We start from the raw sequence: 27,894 nt of genomic DNA, 5'->3' as shown, positions 1-27,894 counted from the left end.
ACTTAGTTACAAGAGATGAGGAAAAGGTGGAGGTGCTCAATGCCTTCTTTGCCTCAGTCTTTAACGGCAATACCGGTTGTTCTCTGGATACCCAGTACCCTGAGCTGGTGGAAGGGGATGGGGAGCAGGATGTGGCCCTCACTATCCATGAAGAACTGGTTGGTGACCTGCTACGGCACTTGGATGTGCACAAGTTGATGGGGCCGGATGGGATCCACCCAAGGGTACTGAGAGAACTGGCAGAGGAGCTGGCCAATCACAGAATCACAGAATCACAGAATATTCTAGGTTGGAAGAGACCTCAAGATCATCGAGTCCAACCTCTGTCCTAACGCTAACAGTCCCCACTAAACCATATCCCTAAGCTCTACATCTAAACGTCTTTTGAAGACTTCCAGGGATGGTGACTCCACCACTTCCCTGGGCAGCCTGTTCCAATGCCTAACAACCCTTTCGGTAAAGAAGTTCTTCCTAATATCCAACCTAAAACTCCCCTGGTGCAACTTAAGCCCATTCCCCCTCGTCCTGTCACCAGGCACGTGGGAGAACAGGCCAACCCCCACCTCGCTACAGCCTCCCTTGAGCTACCTATAGAGAGCGATAAGGTCGCCCCTGAGCCTCCTCTTCTCCAGGCTGAACAAGCCCAGCTCCCTCAGCCGCTCCTCGTAGGACTTGTTCTCCAGGCCCCTCACCAGCTTCGTCGCCCTTCTCTGCACCCGCTCAAGCACCTCCATGTCCTTCTTGTAGCGAGGGGCCCAAAACTGAGCACAGTACTCGAGGTACGGCCTCACCAGAGCTGAGAACAGGGGGACGATCACCTCCCTAGCCCTGCTGGTCACACTGTTCCTGATACAAGCCAGGGTGCCGTTGGCCTTCTTGGCCACCTGAGCACACTGCTGGCTCATATTCAGCCGACTATCAACCATCACTCCCAGGTCCTTCTCTGCCTGGCAGCTCTCCAACCATTCCTCTCCCAGTCTGTAGCTCTGCTTGGGGTTGTTGCGCCCCAGGTGCAGGACCCGGCACTTGGCCTTGTTGAACTTCATGCAGTTGACCTCAGCCCATCGGTGCAGCCTATCCAGATCCTCCTGCAGAGCTTTCCTACCCTCAAGCAGATCGACACACGCACCTAACTTGGTGTCATCTACGAACTTACTGAGTGCTTACAGTAAGTTCTGCGAACTTACTTAAATGAAAGACTTGGGAAGCCTGACTGGCAGGGAAGACTGAGAGAAAGAAGTTGTTGAGTCCCTCAGCCTTCTCCATGTCTGTCATTACCAGTGCACCCTTCTCATCCATCAGAGGGAGTACGCTCTCCTTGGCCATTCTTTTCTGAGCAGTGTATCTGTAGAATCCCTTCCTATTATTCCTTGCATCCCTTGAGAAGATCAGTTCCATCTGTTCCTTAACTTTCCTTATTCCATCTCTGCATATCCAAAACAGAACCGTGCATGAGAGAAAAAAAGTAACGCTGATTCCATAGAAGCCATTCTGGAAACAAAACTTGTAGGTAGGAAGTGCAGTTTTGTGGCAGTGCAGAACTGATGGGCACATTGTGCAGGATGCTTCTAAGGATCTTTGTGTCCTTTTCTCTTCTAACTACCAGGCCAATACTGTCTCAGGAATGGAGGAGCCAACAGAGATGAGACAGATACTCTGCGATCGTGAATGTCATCAGAAGGCTGATCCCAATAAGATATGGAGATGTCAAGAGCAGCCTGGACAAGAGAGATGTGGTATGTCGGGATGGGAAGAAGAGCTTGGCCAGCAGAAACTTATGATTTCATAGAAGTAAGAGTGTTTATGTAATGTGGATGCTGTGGTAGCACTGACTTAAACTAGTCACATATAGCCCTTACCTTACATGAGCCAGTAATTTTAATGCCTAAACCTAAATGCTACTACAATACTCTGAAAGGAATCTTTTTTTTTTTTTTTTTTTTCTCTTGCTAAACCTATTGCCTTCCCTTAACAGTAACATGAAAACTCTCTGTTTAACTCTAGACTCCTTGGCAGACCTAAAAATACCCTAAACCGTAGAGCTTGTCCATACCTTAACCACAGACATGACACCACAAGCAGAACAACACACACTCCCACTAAAACTTTGCTTAGTCTCTAACCAAGAAAGAGAAAAACAGGTACCTAGGGGGCTAGAGAGAAGTCAGCTCTGCCTCAGGATCTCCTGCCTCTGCAGGAGCAATATGACTGAGGCAGGGACTGTGAGGTCACTTCTGTTTCTGCATTTGATAGGGCAGCAGCAGGAACGTGTCACGCAAAGGGACTGTGAGGTCACCTGTGTCTGTAGGTGGCAGGTCACCTTTGACTTCTCAGCACTCCTACTACTCTGTTTTCTATTCTGTACTCTAGCACTCCTAGACATCTGTATTTAGTAAAAGAGTTCAAGGATGAGAAGAGCATGTATTGAGAGGAAGGCCATGAAAAGCCAACAGGAGAAGGACCATTTTCTCCCCTGCAGGGGACTGACCCTGGGCAAGGCCCAGCTTGGGAAGCAGCCATGTGGGACATTCATCCCCAAAAGATCCTATGCCCCATGAGCACCCAGTGTCCACCAGGTTTGAAGATACTGTAGAGAAGTTCTCAGAAACACTGCCAGGCACTGCAGAGTGATAGGTTCACTGAGAGTGGAGGGGACCTCCAAAGACCATGTAGCCATCCACACTAGCCAAGCATGGACACCTACACCAGGCAGCCCAGGCCCATTTCCAGATGGGCTTTTGTATCTCCAGTGATGGAAACTCCCGTACTTTTGGGGAAACATGATTCAGTGCATTTTGCACTTTCATTCCCATAGTTGGAAGGGGATGGATTCCCAAAGTGTGGCAAGATGATGGGTTGTATCCTAGTTATTTGAAGTTTCCTGTTCTTGAGTCTTGCAACCTGAATTTTCCACAGATGTCCCAGGATGGTAAATGGATGCTCAGCTGTCTACTAGGAACAAAGGAGAGTATCTTGGGTTCCCAATGGCCATTTCAACTTTAGGTCAATTTCCAAAATTCACTGAAGAAGGGGTGTTGTCTTTGAAGAGGTTTCTTGTGCTGGACTGGGCTGTAGTTGCAGGGGTAAAGACCACTGCCAGCAGTAGAGGTACCCTTGAACTCCGCCTGGCTGCACCTGAATCCCTCAAAAGGCTCCAGTCTCCTGAAAGCCCTTTCTGATAGCTGCAAATCCAGCGAAGTACTTCAAATACAACCGGGTCTCTGGTGGTTTTCCCTGATTGCTTATGGTCAGACAGCAAAGTTCTGTGTCAATACCCAGTAATGTCATCAGTACTTAACTAATAGAGCAACTACTCGTCACTTCAAATGATTTAATCCCTTCCATGGAATGTCACACAGTGTAGTTTCTACCATGAAGAAATGTGAATTTTCAGGATGTATTTTCATCACAGGAGAAGAAATACTGGTGTTCATCTGTAGTTGCATTGTCCTCTCATAGTCTGTCACGATGTGCTCCCTCATCTTCCAGGCACATCCACAAGTTTTGATTAAACAGACAATGCTGAATGTAGCTTTTCCAGCTGCCTATCTGCACCTATGCACTTCCCATGGTTCTGATTTTCCCTCCTCTTACTCTTTGATCATTCACACTACAGTTGCTGCTTTGAGCATGAGGTAGAAGCAGCCCAGCTTGCCCATCCATCAGCAATCTGTATTTTTTTTTTCTTTTAGCAAGAACCTCAACCTTTATCATTGAAATAATATGGTATGGATCAATGCTAACGCTATTGTTCATAATTTCATATCTATCACTATAAAATATTTCTTGTACATTCAATGTTTTGGGAAGGTAAACCTCAGAGGAGGAATAGAAGATGAGGAGGATTTTTATTATTTTATTTTATTTTATTTTATTTTATTTTATTTTATTTTATTTTATTTTATTTTATTTTATTTTATTTTATTTTAAAAATTGCTGCATGATTTCATTTTCTTTGGTTAGAAATAACAAAGACCCTTCTGCACCTGTGTACAGCCACATCTCTTAGGAAAGCAGGTAGAAGCTGCTGCAAAGGTGCCGTAGCATCCAGCTGCAGCCTTGAGTGAAGTCTGGTGTAAGGAAATGAGAAGCAAGCACCAGGTGGCCATTGAGAGAAATGGCAGGGCTGGGGTGGTGAGGAGCAAGGTTGTCCATGCAGTGTCAGACCTCCAGAGTCTACTTTTCCTCCCTAAGCATATCTCCGAAGGAGACACCCTGGATCAATACCAATTAGAGAGTAGTACCTCAAACTGAAATTCAACTAAATGCATCCTTTAAGATGAGAAGAGATTTTTATTAGGTGCTTTATGCAATCTTCATCCTTAAATATACCATGAAAACTCTCCAAATAGTTGTACAAGTCTTGAAGTCCTGGACAAAAGTATAGAGGAGATGCTAGGAGTTTCTTCATTCTAATGAGGTCCATGCTGTATTTTGGTGATGAGCCTGTGACGCTCAGGTACTGAGAGGACAATGATGTAACCGCTTGAACAAGTAAAGTCAGAAGGAAAAGTTGAAGTGACTTGGAGTATTAATTGGCGCCACTGAGGGTTATTACTAAGACAACCTCCCCAGAGACTTGTTAGGGCAGATAATTGGAGGCCATGATTACAGACAGGCAAAGGCACTGTGCAGAGAAACGTCTTTGTTTGCTTTGATAAAGCAGAAGGGCTGAAGCCTGCCACCAGCTACTGGGAGAGAAAATCCTGCTCCCCCACGTCTGGCTCAGGGCTTTTCCTAGGGATCTGTGGGATGTGGTGGGCAGTGTGATACCATGAGAAGAACAGCGGTATGACAATTCCGAGCTGATGCACAGGGTTGAAAGAAATCAATGAGGCCCCATCACAATGAATATAGCATATCTCCTCATAAGCTCTAGCCAAGGTGACAAAAACCTTAGGGCTGTTGGGGCCTTCCACTTTTACCAGCACTCTGCCTTCTCCTCTGAAGGCTTTCCTATTTTGTCCCACACTTTCCCCTATTTCCTTGACGTCTGCAGACACCCATCTCTGTTCACCATCTTGCTCTCATCCCTTGCTTTCACCCATGTTTCCTCATCCCTCGCCAGCTGTTCCTTGAAACACAAAGCCAGGGTCTGATCAGAGGGTGACAACAGCACAACCCTTTGAGAGAAATTTCTTCCTCCTCGTGGCCAATGTGTAACTTCCAGTGTATACTCCATGGTCATTTTTCTCTCCTGCTCTTTCCTATTACCAAAGCAGGCTCCACCATGGTGGAAACCACTCCTGAAGTAGGCAGCCCAACCCAGCAGGTTCCTTGCGGCCTCTCAGCCAACCAGACACAAGTCACCTCAGCAGCAGCTTCCAAGCCAGGGGCCTGCTGCTGGCCTTGCAGCTTCTTGGCTAGACACAGCCAAGCCTTGTGCCTGCTGCTGCCCAGTCATGGACTCAAGCAGAAGGGACAGGACAACCCATGTTGGGGCCTTCTTTCTGCCTGGGTCCTCCTGGGTGTGTAGGCAGAGGGGATCCCCCAGTCAGCATGCCAAGCAGGTGCCTTCTGCTGGCCATGCAGGGCCACTGCCAGATGTCAGCCCAAAAGTGCAGATCCCAGGGAGAAGTCAAGGCTGACCTGCCACCTCCAGACACAAGTGACCTCCCGGTCCCTTTGCGTGACACATTCCTGCTGCTGCCCTATCAAGTGCAGAGACAGAAGTGACCTCACAGTCCCTGCCACAGTCACATTGCTCCTGCTGGGGCAGGAGACCCTAAGGCAGAGCTGAGCTCCTCAGAGCATTCCCACCCATCTCCTCCTTGTGGCCCACAAGCTGATCAGACCCATGACCCCTCACATCCATCTTTGCATGCCATGTGACTGCATTGCAGCCTCACAGTTCTTGGCCTGCACCAAGGGCCAGACCCAGTACAGTACCTAAAGGTAAGGGTTAGGAGAGGGGCTGAAGGTGAGGAAGTCAATGTACAGGAACAAGGGAATCAGCTGTTAGATATTCATGCATGGCATCAGGGACTAGGGCTCACCTTTCTGGGTTTGAGTTTAAAGAAAGATTTATTGGGAGGGTTTGGTGTTCTGCGTTGGTATCAGGTCTGTGCTTAAAGTATGGAAAAGCTTCATGATTTTGGGTTTGTTTAGTTTTTCCAATAATTGTAGGCTTAAATTGAGCATTTAAATCTAGTGTGAAGGACAGGGATCAATGTAAGCAAGAGAGTAAGGGTAAGGGAAAGAGGCTATGGGCTGAGTTTTGGCTTCAGTGCATACTTAGAGGTCAGGCATAGGAGTAGTCGATTCCTGTCTGGGTGTGGAGTAGCATTTAAATTTAGGAATTAAGTTTACTCTTTGAAGCTGGGGAATAGCCTCATATAAGTGTTTTGAGACACAGTTACAGCACCTTCCACATAGCCTGAACCAACTCACCTTTTACAAAATCTTTAGTTTCTGCTGGATAGTCCTATTCTCTCTTCCAAATCTCACATTTCTCCTGACCAGGGCTTCTCCTGACCTCACTATATCAGTCATATTCTTAGGGACATCTTTCTGGTGGCTTTCATGATCTCAGAGTATCTGTCACTGCTCTGTTGGGTACTCTATTTCTGAGAAAAGTGGCACTTAATACATGATGGAAAAGGACATAAAAGTCCATTGAAGCACCCTGAACATGTGCCCAGCAGTTCGGCACCATCACAAAAGTGCGCTTCCTGCCTACAAGTTTTCTTTCCAGAATGGCTCCTATGGCTCCAGGGTAACTTTTCCCAGGATAAGTTACCCAGGATAAGGGTAAATTTTCCACTCACTTCCCCAGGCCACACCACTCTTGCCTGCAGGCTCCACGTGTCTCTCCAACCCTCCCCTCTCCTCCTGCAGTAGTGGCACCTCAGCGCAGCAGGTTGGTGCATCTCCAGGCTCAGGGGTGTTTCCTGAGGGCCTGCCCCGTGTGGGGAGTGTTGGGGAGGAAGAGAGCAAGGTCATCTCCTGGGGCATGGCTGAGCACAGCCCAGCCATCCCGCACTGCAAGCCCCTGCTCAGCAGTGACCCAGGGCTGCACAGTGCCTGCTGCTGTCAGCAGCCACAGGGATACCACTGGAGACACAACAGGACTGTCACCATGGCATATGAGACCTCAAGACTAACACGGAAAGAAGCATAATGTGGAAGCTGAAAGAGAGCAGCAGTGACAAGGCCACGTCCTGCTGCTGGCCATGGCCATGGCTCCAGGGAAGCAGCAGCCCCGACCTGAAGGCAGCAGAAAGGCAGAGCCCAGCGGGCAGTGAGGGGCAGCCCCGAGTACCACCAGGGCTGCTCCTGCATGTGTCAGCTGGGTTCTTGGCCCCGAGCCCCTCCTGCGTGCTGGGGCTGCTCCCCCAACTCTGGAGGGGATGGGAAGAGATGTCAGCTCAGACCAGTGAGGTTCTCATGGATTTTTTATTGTCTATATCTACTGAGGAAGCCTAGTTCTATAGGTAAATTAGACTACCTGATTATAGCAATTAAAATAAATAACAGGCAGTCTGCTAAAATTAATATTTAACTCAAAATGTTATCACGTATTAGCAAAACTAGTTCTAAAGTACATGAGAAATGAAAGATTCTCTGAACTCTTTTTGGATATGCTACAAGAATGGATAAATTGATGAGAACTTTAGTGATGCTTTAACAAATGTGTAAATTGTTTCTTTATAACATGCTTCACTTCCTGGTTCCTCATGCTGTAGATGACGGGGTTCAGTGCTGCAGGCACCACTGAGTATAAAAATGACATCACCAGGTCCAGGGATGGGAATGAGTTTGATGGACGCTTCAGGGAGGCAGATGTGACAGTGCTGACAAAAAGGGAGACGACGGCCAGGTGAGGGAGGCACCTGGAAAAGGCTTTGTGCCGGCCCTGCTCAGAGGGCATCCTCAGCACTGCCCTGAAGATCTGAACATAGGAGAAAACAATGAAAACAAAACAACCAAGGACTAAAGAAACACTAAACACAAGGATGCCAACTTCTGTGAGGTAGGCATCTGAGCAGGAGAGCTTGAGGATGTGGGGGATTTCACAGAAGAACTGGTCCACAGCATTGCCTTGGCAGAGGGGCAGGGAAAATGTGTTGGCTGTGTGCAGGACAACAATGAGAAAGCCACTGCCCCAGGCAGCTGCTGCCATCTGGGCACAAGCTCTGCTGCCCAGGAGGCTCCCGTAGTGCAGGGGCTTGCAGATGGCAACGTAGCGGTCGTAGGCCATGATAGTAAGGCTATAATATTCTGCTGATATGAAGAAGAGAAAGAAAAAGACCTGAGCAGCACAGCCTTGATAGGAGATGGCCCTGGTGTTCCAGAGGGCATTGGCCATGGCTTTGGGCAGAGTGGTGGAGATGCAGCCCAGGTCGAGGAGGGCGAGGCTGAGCAGGAAGAAGTACATGGGGGTGTGGAGGCGGTGGTGGCAGGCTATGGCGCTGAGGATGAGGCCGTTGCCCAGGAGGGCAGCCAGGTAGATGCCCAGGAAGAGCGCGAAGTGCAGGAGCTGCAGCTCACGCGTGTCTGCGAATGCCAGCAGGAGGAACTCAGTGATGGTGCTGCTGTTGGGCATCTGTTTTTTTCAGGATTTGATCCTGAAAAAAGAAGAGGATGAGAGTAATAAAGTACAAGAAATGTATCAGAGGGAAACGAATGCTCTTTCTCATTTAAAATCATCACCTATATTGTGACATTTAGCAGATCCCTTTCATGCATCATAATTCATTCTGCCTGAGGGTGTTTGTTGGAACAGGGGGCTCTACTGTGGGCAGTGCAGTAGTCAGCCCTGTCCTACAGCAAGAGGTGAAGAGGAACATGTGGTAATGTTGGTTTCACTTCCTTCTTGATCACAAAATGTTTTGCCCCAGTATTGCTCCCAGTTCACCAAACTGCAGAGCAGAGTTGTGGAGCCTTATTTATTGATTGATTGATAGATTGATTGATTTATTTGATTTTTTTGTTTCCTCTGTCCCACCACTCCTGAGGAGTGTTTCCAAGTCACAAACCCTGGCTATTTGTGCTGAACTCAAAGGGAATCCTTGCAGATCATTATCAGAGAAAAAGGGACTGTCACTTTAGTGCACAGTCTTCTTCAGGCCAGTCTGTCCACCAAGTGTGGTTTCAGCTGCCTGTGAGAGCTGCAGGAAAGTTCTATTCACATGTTTGATTGAAAAGAACGAAGACCCCGCTGAGAGCAGAGGAATCCAGGCTCAAAGTGCCCATCTCCACACCCCTCACCCTGTCCCTCGACCCAAGCACACCGAGGGCACACGCCATGGGCATGTGAAACCCCCATCCCCAGCCAGCCTGGGAACAAGACCAGCAGCAGCACGGCCAGCTGGAGAAGCCAGGAGGAATGCCAGCGTGCTGCTGCCAGGGGAGGCAAGGCCAGGGAGGGACAGACGGACACTCAGCAGACCCTCCTGTGCTGCAGCTCTGCCTGCAGACAAGGCAGCTCCTGCAGGGGACACCTGGGGCTTGAGGGCAGAGGCTGTGCTGGAGGGAGAGGAGAGCAGGGGGTGTCCCAGGGAAGACACCTACCCTGCAGGGGATCGCAGGGAGGTGCCCGAGCACTCCCTAACAAAGCATTTCTGGCAGCAGCTCCCTCTCACCACCTGCCCTGCTCATATCTCTACTGCCTTCCTATGTCCCTGCTGGAAACAGGATCTCTGTCCCCATGTATCTGCCATGTCCTTGCTCACAGACCCCATCCAACAAGCTGTGTGCTTCCTGAGTACAGGACATCACAGGGGTTGCAGCTCCTGAAGACCTGACAAGCCCTGAGGAGACAACAAACATTGTTGTTTCAGTCTTCAGGCTGAGGTGCCTGAAGGGATCTGATCACATTAATTGCTGCCATATTGATCTCTCCCTGCAATACTCTTGCAGTCTCAGTCTCCTGTACAATCCAGACAATTCATTGTCATGAACCCTGCCTTCCCTCCACACCAAGAATCTGAAAGCACAGAATCCAAGCAAGTCTTCCATTTCAGATAAACCAAGACTCGGTCTTCCTGCTAAAATGCCCCCTCAAAAATATCATTCTCTAAAGCATCTTCTATGCCACATTACAGGTAGAATAAGACACATCCTCACAGATGCTATCAGCCATCGGATGTGCCAGCTGTACAAGACCCCTTGGCAACCCCACCTGCAGTGCCCTGCTGCCAGAGCCTCACGGTGTCAAGAGCCTGCAGATGTGTCCTGCCACACGCTGCCCTCTGTTGTTGCGCTCCTCAGTGCCTCCAAGCCCTCTCTCCTTCTCTCCTCTCTGTGTGTCAGCTGCGGTCAGAGCCCCCAGCCCTGCTGAGCTGTGCAGAGGAGCTGCTCCTGGGCACAGCTGTCTATCTGCACCAGGGCCCTCTTGCCACGAGCTCTCTCTGTCCCATGAGCCCGGCCCAGCTCAGCAGCACAGCACCAACCCAAGGCACTGCAATCACCCCTCTGGGGGCTTTGCTGATGAGCCCACAAACCTCAGGCACTTAGAGACAATTGAAGACATTTTGCCAGAAGTCCAAGTCAGAGGCAAGTTTCCTGCAGTGTCCCCCTGAGGGCCAGCACTGACACAGCCTCCCTTGGAGCTCGTTAGAGCAGAACCCTGGAGGCAGTGAGGACAAGGAGACAAAGGCAATGTGAAGGTGACACTGATATGTAGGAAAACTGAATGTGTTTCACCAAGCACAAGGGCCTGGCCTTGACCCCAAGCGCTTGGGAAGTGAGATCCTTTCCCTTGACAGGTTGGTCAGGGCTCTTTGTGGTGCAGTAGGAGATGGGGATGTGCATGGCCAAGTGCAGGAGAATGGTACGAACCCCTGCCTGTTTCATGGGTGGGGGCGAGGAGGCAATGAGGCCCTGGTGCTTTAATGATAAGCTGTCTCCTCATAGGCCTCAGTGACAGAGACAACAGCCATAGCCATGGACACAAAGACCTGAGTCCTGCTGGGACTTTCAGCCTTGTCATAGCCCTTAATCCTCTCCAAACCAGGATTGCCTAGAGATTCCCAGACCTGTACCTCTTTATTGGCTATTTGTAGACACTTGTCCATGTGGTGTCACATCACATCTGAGCTGAGTCGGATAACTCAGATTTTCTTGGTGGCCAGGCCCCTCGTAAGGCAGCTCTGTATAAGCTGTCCTGGTTTCTGGTGAGCAGGCACCACTGCTCGTACGGCATCCCTCATGGAGGGTGTTCACAAGTCTATGGAGCAAGATGAGATATATCCGAGGGTGCTGAGGGAGCTAACAGAAGTGCTCAACCAAGCTGCCTTCCATCATTTATTGGCACTCCTGGCTATCAGTCAACTGGTGACTAGCAACTGTGATGGTCACCTACAAAACGGCTGGAAGGAGGATCGTGGAACTACAAGCCTGTCAGTCTGAACTCGGTCCTGGGGAAGCTCTTGGAGCAGATTATCTTGAATTCCATCACACAATGCTTCCAGAACAACCAGGTGATCAGGCCCAGTCAGCATAGGTTTGTCAAAGGCAGGTCCCGCTTGGCAAATCAGATCTCAAGGTGTGACAAGGTGATGCTCGCAGAGGATGAGGGAAAGGCTGTGGATGTGCTCTACCTAGACCGCAGTAAGGCTTTTCTGTCTTTTCCCACAACATTCTCCAGAGAAACTGGCTGCTCAAGGCTTGGACGGGTACGCTTTTTTGGGTTAAAAACTGGCCCAAAGAGTCATGGTAAATGTGAATAAATGCAGATGGAGGCCTGTCCTTAGTGTCCCGCAGGGCCCCGTACTGTGGCCTGTTCTCTTCAATATCTCCATCAATGATGTGGATGAGGGGATCGAGTGCACCCTCAGTAAGTTTGCAGTTGACACCAAGTCGGGAGTGAATGTTGATCTGTTAGGAGGGCTTGTGAGGCCACAGTTCAAGTACTGTGTTCAGCTCTGAGGCCCCAATAAGGATGTGTATCTATTAGAAGGAGTCCAGAGGAGATCCATGAGGATCAATGGGCTGCAGCCCTTTTCCTAGGAACATGCTGAGGAAGTTGGGTTTGTTCGGTCTGGACAAGAGAAGGCTCTGGGGAGACCTTAAAGAGCCCTTCCAGTACCAATAGGGGGCCTACAGGAAAGCTGGGGACGGACTCTTCATCAGAGTGTCATGATAGGAGTAGCGGTAATGGTTTTAAACTGAAAGAGAGTAGATTTAGATTAGCTATTAGAAAGAAGTTCTTGACTTAAAGGGTGGTAAGGAAGCGGAACAGGCTGCCCAGGGAAGCTGTGGATGCCCTGTCCCTGGAAGTATTCAAGACTAGGTTGGATGGGACTTTGAGCAACCTGGTCTAGTGGAAGCCGACTCGATGGTGGGGCAGAGTGAGAAGCAGAGAAGGCCTTGATGCTGTGCAAACACTGCACAGGAACAGCGACTACAGCCGTGGGTGACCAACACTGCTCTGGTCACATATCAAAAACACAGCACCACAGGGGCTGCACTGCAGAAGAACTCTGTCCCAGCCAGAATCAGTATCCCCACAATGGATAAGAAGCTCTGGAAGGAGCCAGGAAGTTGCTAATAAGCACCAGGACAATTGAGGAAGCCCAAAGGCCCTTCTGAAGGGTCACCGAGTGCCACCCGAGAGACAGTGCTGGGCAGTGGGGAGGGCTAGGAGAAACAATTGTTTGAAGTTTGTGAGAAACATAGAAATGTCACTGCCATTGCCCCATGGCTCCAAAAAATCACTCACTGGCCTCCTCTGTCAGGGCATTGTGAGCCCAGGAGACAGCAGTGAATGGAGCCCGCAGAGCGTGAGCCTGTCCTATGTGGACTGAGCAGAGCTCAAGTGCTCAATCTGGTGTGAGCAGGCAGAGGAGAGCTCTGCAACCCCAGGGCACGCAGCAGCCCCAGCAAAGGAGCCTGGCAAGTGATTCCTTGCAGCCCTGGGGCAATGGCAGTGACCCCATGAGCTGGGCCTGCTTCCCAGCTTGCCCAGCACGGCCCTGCAGAGTGCCCCATGACCCGGGAACCCCGGTCCCCTCACCCTACAGAGCAGCACCACCAGCTGAGGCTGGGGCTGGGGCTGGGGCTGGGAGGTGCTTCCCCAAGTGTTTTCCAGGCCAGCTTCATGCACAGGGCTTCTGTATATGAGCGTGATCTTCGCTTAGAGCAAGGATCATAGAATCATAGAATCATAGAATATCCTGAGTTGGAAGGGACCCTTAAGGATCATCAAGTCCAACTCTTGACACCGCACAGGTCTACCCAAAAGTTCAGACCATGTGACTAAGTGCACAGTCCAATCTCTTCTTAAATTCAGCCAGGCTCGGTGCAGTGACCACTTCCCTGGGGAGCCTGTTCCAGTGTGCAACCACCCTCTCTGTGAAGAACCCCCTCCTGACGTCCAGCCTAAATTTCCCCTGCCTCAGCTTAACCCCGTTCCCGCGGGTCCTGTCACTAGTATTAATGGAGAAAAGGTCTCCTGCCTCTCGACACCCCCTTACGAGGAAGTTGTAGACTGTGATGAGGTCTCCCCTCAGTCTCCTCTTCTCCAGGCTGAACAGGCCCAGTGACCTCAGCCGTTCCTCGTACGTCTTCCCCTCCAGGCCTTTCACCATCTTCGTAGCCCTCCTCTGGACACTTTCCAACAGTTTCATGTCCTTTTTATACTGTGGTGCCCAGAACTGCACACAGTACTCGAGGTGAGGCCGCACCAGCGCAGAGTAGAGCGGGACAATCACCTCCCTTGACCTACTAGCGATGCCATGCTTGATGCACCCCAGGACACGGTTGGCCCTCCTGGCTGCCAGGGCACACTGCTGGCTCATATTCAACTTGCTGTCTACCACGAGTTGATCTGAGAGACCACCAACAGGCACAGGGCAGGAGGTCCCTCCTGCCCAAGTACCTTACAGGACTGGCATGGAACTGGCTCCTCAGAGAGGCTGGGAGCCCATCATCAATGCTGCAAGGATCACAGCCAGATTACTTGTATGTGTGCAGGTCCTGGCCTCATAAGGGGGTGTTTTGTAGGTATGGTATTATGAAGTCAGTCGTGCTTCAGAAATTTTAGTCCAAACCCCTTTTCCATTATCTTTACGCTCTTGCTCAGCCTGATCCCTGCCCTTAACACTAGCATTAAAATGCTCTGATTAACTCTAGTATTCTTGCAGATCTAAACAAAATGTTAAACCAAAGAGCTTCCACATGCCCTAACCATAGACCTGACATCCCAAGCAGAACATCAAACCCTCCTACTAAAAATTTGCTTAATCTCTAATCCAGAAAAGTTTGCCGTAGCCCCTAATGCCATAAACGAACAACTAACATCCAAAGCCTGTCTTCCTGTGCATTAACCTCCTCACCTTTAACCTTTTTCCTAACCTTTAAATTTAGGTTCGTTTTCCCTAGGGGCAAGGCAGGAACTGTGAGGCTGCTCTGCAGCCACATGGCATTCAAAGATGGATGTGAGGGGTCCTGGATCTGATCAGCTTGTGGGCCACAAGGAGGAGATGGGTGGGAATGCTCTGAGGAGCTCAGCTCTGCCTCAGGATCTCCTGCCCCACCAGGAGGAATGAGACTGTGGCAGGTCCTGGCAGGCTGCGTGGAGGCGACGAATGCCCTGGGCATAGTCGAAGTAACAGACTAGAATAACCAACAGAGTACAGAGTATAGAGCAGTCTAATACCACAGAATAGAGTAGCCAACAGAGGAGAGACAGGTACTCTGATATAATGACAGCCATCAGAAAGCTGATCCCAGTTAAATGACTGATATGGGGAGGTCAGGAGTAGCCTGGCCAAGAGAGATGTCAGATTGGGGTGCGGGAAGAAAGAAGTGAAGAGTTGCTCGGAAGCTTACTTTGTAGAGGTAAGAGGGTTCATGTAATGTTGATGCTGCTGTAAAACTGATTTCAAACAGTTGTGTAGGGCCTGTAAACTATTTTCAACAGAATCCCTCAACCTAAACATTAGTGCAACATCCTGACAGGAATCCACTATTGGAAAGCAGAACTCAAAATATCACCTAAAGAAAAGCTCAGCACATACCTCCTTTTTCTTCCCTTTCCTCTCTTGCTCACCCTAATCCCCGCCCTTAACACTACCATTAAATGCTCTATTTATCCCTAGACTTCTTCACAAACCTAAACAAAACCCTAAGCCATAATTCTTGCCCATACACTGACCACAGAGCTGACACCACAAACAGAACACCAAGCCTTCCAACTATAACTTCGTTTACTCTCTAAACCAGAAAGTTGAGCCCCAGTTCAGAGAGGACAAGAGAGAGGTGAGCTCTGCCTCAGTATTTTATGGCCCAGCAGGAGGAATGTGACTGTGGCAGGGACTGTGAGGTCACTTCTGTCTCTGCACGTGATAGGGCAGCAGCAGGAACGTGTCACGGAAAGGGACTGGGAGGTCACTTGTGTCTGGAGGTGGCAGGTCACCCTTGACATAGACCTGGGATCTGCACCTTTGGGCTGACATCTGGCAGTGGCCCTGCTAGGCCAGCAGAAGGCACCTGCTTGGCATGCTGACTGGGGGATCCCCTCTGCCTCCAGACCCAGGACGACCCAGGCAGAAAGAAGGCCCCCAGATGGGTTGTCCTGTCCCTTCTGCTTGAGTCCATGACTGGGCAGCAGCAGGCACAAGGCTTGGCTGTGTCTAGCCAAGAAGCTGCAAGGCCAGCAGCAGGCCCCTGGCTTGGAAGCTGCTGCTGAGGTGACTTGTGTCTGGTTGGCTGAGAGGCCACAAGGAGCCTGCTGGGTTGGGATGCCTACTTCAGGAGTGGGCAGAGTGACCACGAAATGGTGGAGTTCACTATTCTTGGCGAGGCCAGGAAGGGGACCAGTAAAACCGCTGTATTGGACTTTCGGAGGGCTGACTTTGAGCTGCTCAGGACACTAGTTGGTAGAGTCCCTTGGGAGGCGGTTCTGAAGGGCAGAGGGGTCCAGGAAGGCTGGGCACTCTTCAAGAGGGAAATCTTAATGGCGCAGGAACGGTCTGTCCCCACGTGCCCAAAGACGAGCTGGCGGGGAAGAAGACCAGCCTGGCTCAACAGAGAATTGTGGCTTGATCTTAGGAGGAAAAAGAGGGTTTATAAGCTTTGGAAAAGTGGGCAGGCCACTAGGGAGGACTATAAGGATGTAGCGAGGCTGTGCAGGGACAAAATTAGGAAGGCCAAAGCTCATCTGGAGCTCAATCTGGCTACTGCCGTTAAAGATAACAAAAAACATTTCTATAAATACATCAACACAAAAAGGAGGACTAAGGAGAATCTCCATCCTTTACTGGATGCGGGGGGAAACTTAGTTACAAGTGATGAGGAAAAGGCTGAGGTGCTCAATGCCTTCTTTGCCTCAGTCTTTAGCGGCAATAGCGGTTGTTCTCTGGATACTCAGTACCCTGAGCTGGTGGAAGGGGATGGGGAGCAGGATGTGGCCCTCACTATCCACGAAGAACTGGTTGGTGACCTGCTACGGCACTTGGATGTGCACAAGTCGATGGGGCCGGATGGGATCCACCCAAGGGTACTGAGTGAACTGGCAGAGGAGCTGGCCAAGCCACTGTCCATCATTTATCAGCAGTCCTGGCTATTGGGGGAGGTCCCAGTTGACTGGCGGCTAGCAAACGTGACGCCCACCTACAAGAAGGGCCGGAGGGCAGACCCGGGAAATTACAGGCCTGTCAGTTTGACCTCAGTGCCAGGGAAGCTCATGGAGCAGATCCTCTTGAGAGTCATCACGCAGCACTTGCAGGGCAAGCAGGCGATCAGGCCCAGTCAGCATGGGTTTATGAAAGGCAGATCCTGCTTGACGAACCTGATCTCCTTCTATGACAGAGTGACGCGCTGGGTGGATGAGGGAAAGGCTGCGGATGTGGTCTACCTTGACTTCAGCAAGGCTTTTGACACCGTCTCCCACAGCATTCTCCTCAAGAAACTGGCTGCTCTTGCCTTGGACTGGCGCACGCTTCGTTGGGTTAGAAACTGGCTGGAGAGCCGGGCCCAAGGAGTCGTGGTGAATGGAGTCAAGTCCAGTTGGAGGCCAGTCACTAGTGGCATTCCCCAGGGCTCGGTGCTGGGGTCAGTCCTCTTTAATATCTTCATCGATGATCTGGACGAGGGCATTGAGTGCACCCTCAGTAAGTTTGCAGATGACACCAAGCTAGGTGCGTGTGTCGATCTGCTTGAGGGTAGGAAGGCTCTGCAGGAGGATCTGGATAGGCTGCACCGATGGGCTGAGGTCAGCTGCATGAAGTTTAACAAGGCCAAGTGCCGGGTCCTGCACCTGGGGCGCAATAACCCCAAGCAGAGCTACAGGCTGGGAGATGAGTGGTTGGAGAGCTGCCAGGCAGAGAAGGACCTGGGAGTGATGGTGGATAGTCGGCTGAATATGAGGCAGCAGTGTGCTCAGGTGGCCAAGAAGGCCAACGGCATCCTGGCTTGCATAAGAAACAGTGTGGCCAGCAGGGCTAGGGAGGTGATCGTCCCCCTGTACTCGGCTCTGGTGAGGCCGCACCTCGAGTACTGTGTTCAGTTTTGGGCCCCTCGCTACAAGAAGGACATGGAGGTGCTTGAGCGGGTGCAGAGAAGGGCGACGAAGCTGGTGAGGGGCCTGGAGAACAAGTCGTATGAGGAGCGGCTGAGGGAGCTGGGCTTGTTCAGCCTTGAGAAAAGGAGGCTCAGGGGTGACCTTATTGCTCTTTACAGATACCTTAAAGGAGGCTGTAGAGAGGTGGGGGTTGGTCTATTCTCCCACATGCCTGGTGACAGGACGAGGGGGAATGGACTAAAGTTGCACCAGGGGAGTTTTAGGTTGGATATTAGGAAGAACTTCTTTACCGAAAGGGTTGTTAGGAATTGGAATGGGCTGCCCAGGGAAGTGGTGGAGTCACCATCCCTGGAAGTCTTCAAACGACGTTTAGATGTAGAGCTTAGGGATATGGTTTAGTGGGGACTGTTAGGTCAAAGGTTGGACTCGATGATCTTGAGGTCTCTTCCAACCTAGACAATTCTGTGATTCTGTGATTCTGTGGGCCTGCTGCTGGCCTTGCAGCTTCTTGTGGAGACACAGCCAAGCCTTGTGCCTGCTGCTGCCCACTCATGGACTCAAGCAGAAGGGACAGGACAACCCATATGGGGGCCTTCTTTCTGCCTGGGTCGTCCTGGGTCTGGAGGCAGAGGGGATCCCCCAGTCAGCATGCCAAGCAGGTGCCTTCTGCTGGCCTAGCAGGGCCACTGCCAGATGTCGGCCCAAAAGTGCAGCTCCCAGGGAGAAGTCAAGGGTGACCTGCCACCTCCAGGCACAAGTGACCTCACAGTCCCTTTCCGTGACACGTTCCTGCTGCTGCCCTATCACGTGCAGAGACAGAAGTGACCTCACATTCCCTGTCACAGTCACATTCCTGCTGCTGGGGCAGGAGATCCTGAGGCAGAGTTTGCATCTCCCTAGTCCCTTAGGGACTAGGACTCACTTTTCTGGGTTAAAGTGTAAACAGAGTTTTTTTGGGAATGTTTGGTGTTCTTCTGTGGTTAGGGTATGGACAAGCTCTGTAGTTTAGCATTTTATTTAGGTCTGCCAAGAAATCGAGGGATAAATAGATCATTTTGATACTAGTGTCCAGGGAAGGCATTTGGGTGAGTAAGCCTCAGCTTGGCAAGAGATGCAAGGAATAATAGGAAGAGATTCTAGAAATACATCGCTCAGAAAAGAAAGGCCAAGGAGAGTGTACCCCTTGTGATGGATGAGAAGGGTGAACTGGCAATGACAGACATGGAGAAGGCTGAGGGACTCAACAACATCTTTGCCTCAGTCTTCTCCGCCTGTCAGGCTTCCCAAGTCTTTCATTTCCCTGGACCCATGGATGGAGGCTGGGGGTGCAAAGTCCCACCCACTGTAAATGAAGAGCAGGTTTGAGACCACCTGATGGAACTCAACAAGTACAAGTCTATGGCACTTGATGACTTGCATCCCTTCGTCCTGAGGGAACTGGCTGATGCAGTTGGCAAGCCTCTCTCCATCATATTTGAAGAGTCCTGACAGTTGTGTGAAGTCCCTGGTGCCTTTAAAAAGGGAAATATCACTCCCATTTTGAAAAAGGGTAGAAAGGATAACCCATGGAACTACTGAATGGTGAGCCTCAGCTCTGTGCCTGAAAAGATCATGGAAAAGATCCTCCTGGAATCAGAGTCAAGGCACAAAGAGGTGATCCGAGACAACAAGAATGGCTTCACCAAAGGGTAAATGGTGCCTGGCCAATCTGGTGGCTTTCTAACAATGGAGTGACCACATCAGACAACAAGGGAAGACTGACCGATGTCATCTACTTGGACTTCTGTAAGACCATTGCCATGGTCCCACATGACATCCTGGTCTCCAAATTAGAGAGATACGCATTTGATGGGTGAACCATTCAGTGGGTAAGGAGTTGGCCTGAAGGTCACACCCAGAGAGTGGTGCTCAATGGCTCTATGTCCAAGTGGAGGCTGGTGATGAGTCTTGTACCTCAGGGGTCTGTCCTCGGACCCGTGCGGTTTAATATGTTTATTAGTGACATAGACAGTGGGGTCGAGTGCACCCTCAGCAAGTGTGCAGATGACACCAAGCTGAGAGGTGTAGTTGATGCAACAGAGGAAGGGATTCCTGTGCAAAGGGCCCTGGGCAACCTGATCTCGTAGGAGGCATCCCTGCTTACGGCCGGGGGGGTTGGAACTAGATGACCTTTAAGGTCCCTTCCAACAGGAGCCATTCTCTCATTCTATGGTCTCACAAACTATACCTCAAGCATGACTCCCATGCCATCAGCCTTCCTGTGGTCTATCACCTGACTAGAACAGAAGGTGCCTCACCATCATGTTCAATGCCATGTGCGTGCTTCTGGCCATTACAGTCCCTTTCTGTGCCACATTTCTGCAGCTGGTCCATCAGCTGTACAGACAGAAGTGGCCTCCCAGCCTCCTTCACAGCCATGTGCCTCCTGCAGGCCCAGCACATCCTGAGGCACACCTGATCCCATCCCAGCATTCCCAGCCAGCTCCTCCTTGTGGACTGTGATCTGATCACATACCTTCCACCGCACATGCCTCTTCCAATGCCATGGGACTGCTTCAGGACCTCACAGTCCCTGCCCTACCCCAAGCATAAAAGCCACACAAGGTAGGGGTAGGAGTGGGGTTGAAGCTGAGACGTGCTGTGTGCAGGGTGGAGGGCTTTGAGGGTTAGATGATCAGGTTAATGTTTAGGAATAAGAGGTCACATTCCAGGGTTAAAGGAATGGCAAGGGCTTCAAGGAATTGTTTGGTTTTGTGCCTAAGGATCCTGCTCAGGGTTTAGGATAAGGGCAAGCTTTGAGGACTTCAGTTTAGGTCTGGTTTGGGGCCTAAGGCTAAGGCTGGCACTTTTCTCCTTGGTTAGGCTTAATCATCCTTCTGCTTGCCCCTCTACTAGAAGATGGGTTTGACGTCTACCTTTTCAAATCCTGAGGAAAGTCTTTGATCCATCTGTCCTTTCCAAGGTATTTGAGATAGGTCTTATGACAATGTCAGCATCTCCACTAGCACCTCTCTCACCCTTCCCACACCACCACTAAGAAACCTGAGGATTCACCAGGGGATGATGAAGGTTTGGAAAGAGCTTGGTTAAGATCTGTGGGGTGGGCTGTTCTGTGCTTCACACAGAAAATGATGATTGTGCCATAGAAAAAAGTGACACTCATGAGGACAGAAGAGCAGGTGGATAAAGCTTTGGGCCTGCCAACACAGGGCACACACACATGAAATCTGCATGATTAGGAATTGGAGGATTGGATACAAATGCAAATTTTGAAAGCAAAACCAAGAGTATCACCGTGGCACTGCAGGACAGCTCCAGAAATGGAACAAAACCACAGAAGGTGTCTATGACACTGGGGCCACAGAACTGTAGCTGGGAGGAAGAGAAAGAATTCCTGTACATGAGAGAAATTCCCCTGGTTCAGGTACAGCTGCCTCCTGGAGTCAGACCTTCCACTCCTTGAGCCTTGCACAGAACAGGGGTGGCATACAGCCCAGGGCTGACCGTAGGGCATGGCCCCCAGCAGGAAGCACTGTGGTCATGCAGAAGGCGCAGCTGAGAGTGCTGCCACCTCTGTGAGCAAAGGGGGTGCTGTCCCCAGCCAGGAAGCTGGCCAGCATCTGGCGCAGGGTGCTGGAGCTCTGCAAGGAGGACAACTCTCCCCCAGGAAGAAGGCCACGAGCATCTGCAGGTGTTTGGTGTCAGGCACCAGCATAGTGATGAGGGTGTTCCACATCCCAGTCACCGTGCTGGTCAATTAACAGGGGAAGAAGATATTTGTGTATGGGTAGAGGATCTCCCAGATGGACAGCTAGGGAAACTCAATGAATGGTGTCTTAGTGTCCTATTTCCTTCATGGAAACCTTTTACAGCATTCTGGTCCCCCCTCTTTTGTTAGAACACGTTCGGAGGGGTGAAATGATCCCTGCCTGTCATGGCTGATGTGTCCTGCAATACACTGGGAACAGAATAGGGGTTAAGGGAGGGAAACATTTGTACTCATGTTTGACAACCACAGTCCAACAGCACAAATCACACTTAAAAATCAGTCTCTGACATCTACAGAGAGAAGCAGTCAGTGATGCCTTCAGTCTGCTTCAACCACCACACCCCAGCAGAGACCCTGCTGCCTTCGGGGAGCTGTCAGCACTGAGGCCTTGGAGACACCTCGAAGGAGCCCAAGGGCACAGAGCAAGCGATGCCATGGTTGGGTGCTGTGCTGCTGAGCTGGGCCGGGCTCCTGGGCACAAGGGCAGCTCCTGGCAAGAGGCAGTGCTGCAGAGAGAGAGCTGTGCCCAGGAGCAGCTCCTCTGCACAGCGCAGCAGGGCTGGGGGCTCTGACCGCAGCTGGCACGGGAGAGTAGAGAAGGAGAGAGGGCTTGGAGGCACTGAGGAGCGCAACAACAGAGGGCAGCGTGTGGCAGGACACATCTGCAGGCTCTTGACATCGTGAGGCTCTGGCAGCAGGGCCATGCAGGTGGGGTTGCCAGAGGGGTCTTCTACAGCTGGCACATCTGACAGCTGGTAGCATCTGGCAGGGTGGGTCTCTCTGTTTCTCCAGAAACGAGTAGAAAATGTTTTAGAGAATGGCATTTATGATTGGATTTTTCAAAAGGAAGACCAAGGCAGGGGCTACCTGAAAGGCAAGACATTTTCTGTAGCCTGTGCTTGCAGATACCTGCGGTAGAGTGGAGGCTGGTTTCGTGGTAATAGGTGGTCAGGTTTGTACTGCAGACTGAGACTGCTAGAGCATTGCAGTGAGGGATCAATATTTCATCACTGAACTTCATAATGTCCCTTCCCAAACCTCAGCCCACAGACTGCACCAGCATCATCCTTGTGGTCCTCACATGTTTTTTTCTAGCTGATATTAAGGAGCTACAAACCCTCCAATGGCCAGTGCCCTGTCTTTGAGAGTATCTCCTTGCTTGAGATGAGCACAGATCACCTGCAATGAGCAGGAGCTGCCTCCTCTGCAGGCAGAGCTGCAGCACAGGAGGGTCTGCTGAGTGTCCGTCTGTCCCTCCCTGACCTTGCCTCCCCTGGCAGCAGCACGCTGGCATTCCTCCTGGCTTCTCCAGCTGGCCGTGCTGCTGCTGGTCTTGTTTGCAGGCTGGCTGGGGATGGGGGTTTCACATGCCCATTCCATGAGCCCTAGGAGTGTTTGGCTGGAAGAGGAGTATGGGGACAGGATGAGGGGTCTGGAGATGGGCACTTTGTGCCTGGATTCCTCTACTCTCAGCAGTATTCAGGTTCTTCTCAGGTCAACCTCTGAGTACAACTTTCCTGCAACACTCACAGGGTGGCTGAGACCAGTATTGATGGACAGATTATCTGTCCTCACTAAAGGACGCTGCAGTATAGGGCCAGTCCCTTTTTCCCTTAGGATGCACAACATTTCCACTTATGTGCTGGAGAAATGCCCGGGATTTCTGTTTTAGAAAAACTCAGCAGGTGTGGTAGGTCAGTAACAACAAAAAATCTGACCCTATAAAATGAAAATTAAAAAAAAATCATATATATATATCTGCTGTGAAGTTGGGTAACCGGGGAGCAACACTGGGGCAAGGTTCTTTATTATCAGGAGTGAAGTGAGTCTGAGATTGCCCCATGTTCCACCTTACCTCTGGCTATTGGGCATAACTGACTCTTGCATTGAATACAGAGGAGTCCCCTGCTCCCGGGGATACCCTCAGGCATCAGGAAGAACTCAGGAAAGATACCTACCAAATGTCTTCCTGGAAATGGACAATTTTCTGGCAATTCTAAATGAGAAATGGGATGAGTTTTTCTCTGATGAATCTGTTGTACATTGTTACTATTCTTTCTCTTCTTTGTTCAGGATCACATCCCCAAAAAAAGCAGATGTCCAACAGAAGCACCATCTCCGAGTTCCTCCTGCTGGCATTCACAGACACGCGCGAGCTGCAGCTCCTGCACTTCGCGCTCTTCCTGGGCATCTACCTGGCTGCCCTCCTGGGCAACGGCCTCATCCTCACAGCCATAGCCTGCCACCACCGCCTCCACACCCCCATGTACTTCTTCCTCCTCAACCTCGCCCTCCTCGACCTGGGATCCATCTCTACCACTATTCCTAAAGCCATGGCCAATGCCCTCTGGGACACCAGGACCATCTCCTATCAAGGATGTGCTGCACAGGTCTTCTTTTTCGTCTTCTTCTTTGGTTCAGAGTTTTCCCTTCTCACTGTCATGGCCTATGACCGCTACGTTGCCATCTGCAAGCCCCTGCACTACGGGAGCCTCGTGGGCAGCAGAGCTTGTGCCCAGATGGCAGCAGCTGCCTGGGGCAGTGGCTTTCTCAATGCTGTCCTGCACACGGCCAACACATTTTCCCTGCCCCTCTGCCAAGGCAATGCTGTGGACCAGTTCTTCTGTGAAATCCCCCACATCCTCAAGCTCTCCTGCTCAGAGGCCTACCTCAGGGAAGTCTGGGCACTTGTGTTTAGCGTTTCTTTAGTCCTTGGTTGCTTTATTTTCATTGTGGTGTCCTATGTGCAGATCTTCATTGTGGTGCTGAGGATGCCCTCTGAGCAGGGCCGGCACAAAGCCTTTTCCAGGTGCCTCCCTCACCTGGCCGTCGTCTCCCTTTTTGTCAGCACTGTCACATCTGCCTCCCTGAAGCGTCCATCAAACTCATTCCCATCCCTGGACCTGGTGATGTCATTTTTATACTCAGTGGTGCCTGCAGCACTGAACCCCGTCATCTACAGCATGAGGAACCAGGAAGTGAAGCATGTTATAAAGAAACAATTTACACATTTGTTAAAGCATCACTAAAGTTCTCATCAATTTATCCATTCTTGTAGCATATCCAAAAAGAGTTCAGAGAATCTTTCATTTCTCATGTACTTTAGAACTAGTTTTGCTAATACGTGATAACATTTTGAGTTAAATATTAATTTTAGCAGACTGCCTGTTATTTATTTTAATTGCTATAATCAGGTAGTCTAATTTACCTATAGAACTAGGCTTCCTCAGTAGATATAGACAATAAAAAATCCATGAGAACCTCACTGGTCTGAGCTGACATCTCTTCCCATCCCCTCCAGAGTTGGGGGAGCAGCCCCAGCACGCAGGAGGGGCTCGGGGCCAAGAACCCAGCTGACACATGCAGGAGCAGCCCTGGTGGTACTCGGGGCTGCCCCTCACTGCCCGCTGGGCTCTGCCTTTCTGCTGCCTTCAGGTCGGGGCTGCTGCTTCCCTGGAGCCATGGCCATGGCCAGCAGCAGGACGTGGCCTTGTCACTGCTGCTCTCTTTCAGCTTCCACATTATGCTTCTTTCCGTGTTAGTCTTGAGGTCTCATATGCCATGGTGACAGTCCTGTTGTGTCTCCAGTGGTATCCCTGTGGCTGCTGACAGCAGCAGGCACTGTGCAGCCCTGGGTCACTGCTGAGCAGGGGCTTGCAGTGCGGGATGGCTGGGCTGTGCTCAGCCATGCCCCAGGAGATGACCTTGCTCTCTTCCTCCCCAACACTCCCCACACGGGGCAGGCCCTCAGGAAACACCCCTGAGCCTGGAGATGCACCAACCTGCTGCGCTGAGGTGCCACTACTGCAGGAGGAGAGGGGAGGGTTGGAGAGACACGTGGAGCCTGCAGGCAAGAGTGGTGTGGCCTGGGGAAGTGAGTGGAAAATTTACCCTTATCCTGGGTAACTTATCCTGGGAAAAGTTACCCTGGAGCCATAGGAGCCATTCTGGAAAGAAAACTTGTAGGCAGGAAGCGCACTTTTGTGATGGTGCCGAACTGCTGGGCACATGTTCAGGGTGCTTCAATGGACTTTTATGTCCTTTTCCATCATGTATTAAGTGCCACTTTTCTCAGAAATAGAGTACCCAACAGAGCAGTGACAGATACTCTGAGATCATGAAAGCCACCAGAAAGATGTCCCTAAGAATATGACTGATATAGTGAGGTCAGGAGAAGCCCTGGTCAGGAGAAATGTGAGATTTGGAAGAGAGAATAGGACTATCCAGCAGAAACTAAAGATTTTGTAAAAGGTGAGTTGGTTCAGGCTATGTGGAAGGTGCTGTAACTGTGTCTCAAAACACTTATATGAGGCTATTCCCCAGCTTCAAAGAGTAAACTTAATTCCTAAATTTAAATGCTACTCCACACCCAGACAGGAATCGACTACTCCTATGCCTGACCTCTAAGTATGCACTGAAGCCAAAACTCAGCCCATAGCCTCTTTCCCTTACCCTTACTCTCTTGCTTACATTGATCCCTGTCCTTCACACTAGATTTAAATGCTCAATTTAAGCCTACAATTATTGGAAAAACTAAACAAACCCAAAATCATGAAGCTTTTCCATACTTTAAGCACAGACCTGATACCAACGCAGAACACCAAACCCTCCCAATAAATCTTTCTTTAAACTCAAACCCAGAAAGGTGAGCCCTAGTCCCTGATGCCATGCATGAATATCTAACAGCTGATTCCCTTGTTCCTGTACATTGACTTCCTCACCTTCAGCCCCTCTCCTAACCCTTACCTTTAGGTACTGTACTGGGTCTGGCCCTTGGTGCAGGCCAAGAACTGTGAGGCTGCAATGCAGTCACATGGCATGCAAAGATGGATGTGAGGGGTCATGGGTCTGATCAGCTTGTGGGCCACAAGGAGGAGATGGGTGGGAATGCTCTGAGGAGCTCAGCTCTGCCTTAGGGTCTCCTGCCCCAGCAGGAGCAATGTGACTGTGGCAGGGACTGTGAGGTCACTTCTGTCTCTGCACTTGATAGGGCAGCAGCAGGAATGTGTCACGCAAAGGGACCGGGAGGTCACTTGTGTCTGGAGGTGGCAGGTCAGCCTTGACTTCTCCCTGGGATCTGCACTTTTGGGCTGACATCTGGCAGTGGCCCTGCATGGCCAGCAGAAGGCACCTGCTTGGCATGCTGACTGGGGGATCCCCTCTGCCTCCAGACCCAGGAGGACCCAGGCAGAAAGAAGGCCCCAACATGGGTTGTCCTGTCCCTTCTGCTTGAGTCCATGACTGGGCAGCAGCAGGCACAAGGCTTGGCTGTGTCTAGCCAAGAAGCTGCAAGGCCAGCAGCAGGCCCCTGGCTTGGAAGCTGCTGCTGAGGTGACTTGTGTCTGGTTGGCTGAGAGGCCGCAAGGAACCTGCTGGGTTGGGCTGCCTACTTCAGGAGTGGTTTCCACCATGGTGGAGCCTGCTTTGGTAATAGGAAAGAGCAGGAGAGAAAAATGACCATGGAGTATACACTGGAAGTTACACATTGGCCACGAGGAGGAAGAAATTTCTCTCAAAGGGTTGTGCTGTTGTCACCCTCTGATCAGACCCTGGCTTTGTGTTTCAAGGAACAGCTGGCGAGGGATGAGGAAACATGGGTGAAAGCAAGGGATGAGAGCAAGATGGTGAACAGAGATGGGTGTCTGCAGACGTCAAGGAAATAGGGGAAAGTGTGGGACAAAATAGGAAAGCCTTCAGAGGAGAAGGCAGAGTGCTGGTAAAAGTGGAAGGCCCCAACAGCCCTAAGGTTTTTGTCACCTTGGCTAGAGCTTATGAGGAGATATGCTATATTCATTGTGATGGGGCCTCATTGATTTCTTTCAACCCTGTGCATCAGCTCGGAATTGTCATACCGCTGTTCTTCTCATGGTATCACACTGCCCACCACATCCCACAGATCCCTAGGAAAAGCCCTGAGCCAGACGTGGGGGAGCAGGATTTTCTCTCCCAGTAGCTGGTGGCAGGCTTCAGCCCTTCTGCTTTATCAAAGCAAACAAAGACGTTTCTCTGCACAGTGCCTTTGCCTGTCTGTAATCATGGCCTCCAATTATCTGCCCTAACAAGTCTCTGGGGAGGTTGTCTTAGTAATAACCCTCAGTGGCGCCAATTAATACTCCAAGTCACTTCAACTTTTCCTTCTGACTTTACTTGTTCAAGCGGTTACATCATTGTCCTCTCAGTACCTGAGCGTCACAGGCTCATCACCAAAATACAGCATGGACCTCATTAGAATGAAGAAACTCCTAGCATCTCCTCTATACTTTTGTCCAGGACTTCAAGACTTGTACAACTATTTGGAGAGTTTTCATGGTATATTTAAGGATGAAGATTGCATAAAGCACCTAATAAAAATCTCTTCTCATCTTAAAGGATGCATTTAGTTGAATTTCAGTTTGAGGTACTACTCTCTAATTGGTATTGATCCAGGGTGTCTCCTTCGGAGATATGCTTAGGGAGGAAAAGTAGACTCTGGAGGTCTGACACTGCATGGACAACCTTGCTCCTCACCACCCCAGCCCTGCCATTTCTCTCAATGGCCACCTGGTGCTTGCTTCTCATTTCCTTACACCAGACTTCACTCAAGGCTGCAGCTGGATGCTACGGCACCTTTGCAGCAGCTTCTACCTGCTTTCCTAAGAGATGTGGCTGTACACAGGTG

At 50.5% G+C, this 27,894-nt stretch overlaps 2 protein-coding genes across 2 annotated transcripts in view; one reads left to right on the top strand and one right to left on the bottom strand.

Moving 5' to 3' along the window:
* Positions 1-7,612: 7,612 nt before the first annotated feature.
* Positions 7,613-8,545, bottom strand: LOC311216163 (olfactory receptor 14C36-like; the record flags this gene model as incomplete). The annotated part of the gene is made up of 1 exon (XM_084297707.1): positions 7,613-8,545. One exon carries the CDS (start codon positions 8,543-8,545, stop codon positions 7,613-7,615), a length of 933 nt encoding a protein of 310 aa, XP_084153833.1.
* A 10,500-nt stretch (positions 8,546-19,045) lies between these two features.
* The window catches only part of LOC311216162 (olfactory receptor 14C36-like), a gene marked incomplete at both ends in the record, with an annotated part of 28,543 nt that continues 19,694 nt past the window's right edge, over positions 19,046-27,894 (top strand). Inside the window, 3 exons of the mRNA XM_084297706.1 lie at positions 19,046-19,155; positions 22,626-22,711; positions 23,310-23,986. Coding sequence (XP_084153832.1) covers positions 19,046-19,155; positions 22,626-22,711; positions 23,310-23,986 — 873 coding nt within the window. The remainder of the gene's footprint in view (positions 19,156-22,625; positions 22,712-23,309; positions 23,987-27,894) is intronic.

The sequence above is a fragment of the Netta rufina genome (assembly GCF_964035555.1).
Source record: "Netta rufina genome assembly, chromosome: 18".
Taxonomy (NCBI): Eukaryota; Metazoa; Chordata; class Aves; order Anseriformes; family Anatidae; genus Netta; species Netta rufina.
Note: the sequence above shows the minus strand (reverse complement) of the source record. Positions and strands in the feature narration are given on the sequence as shown.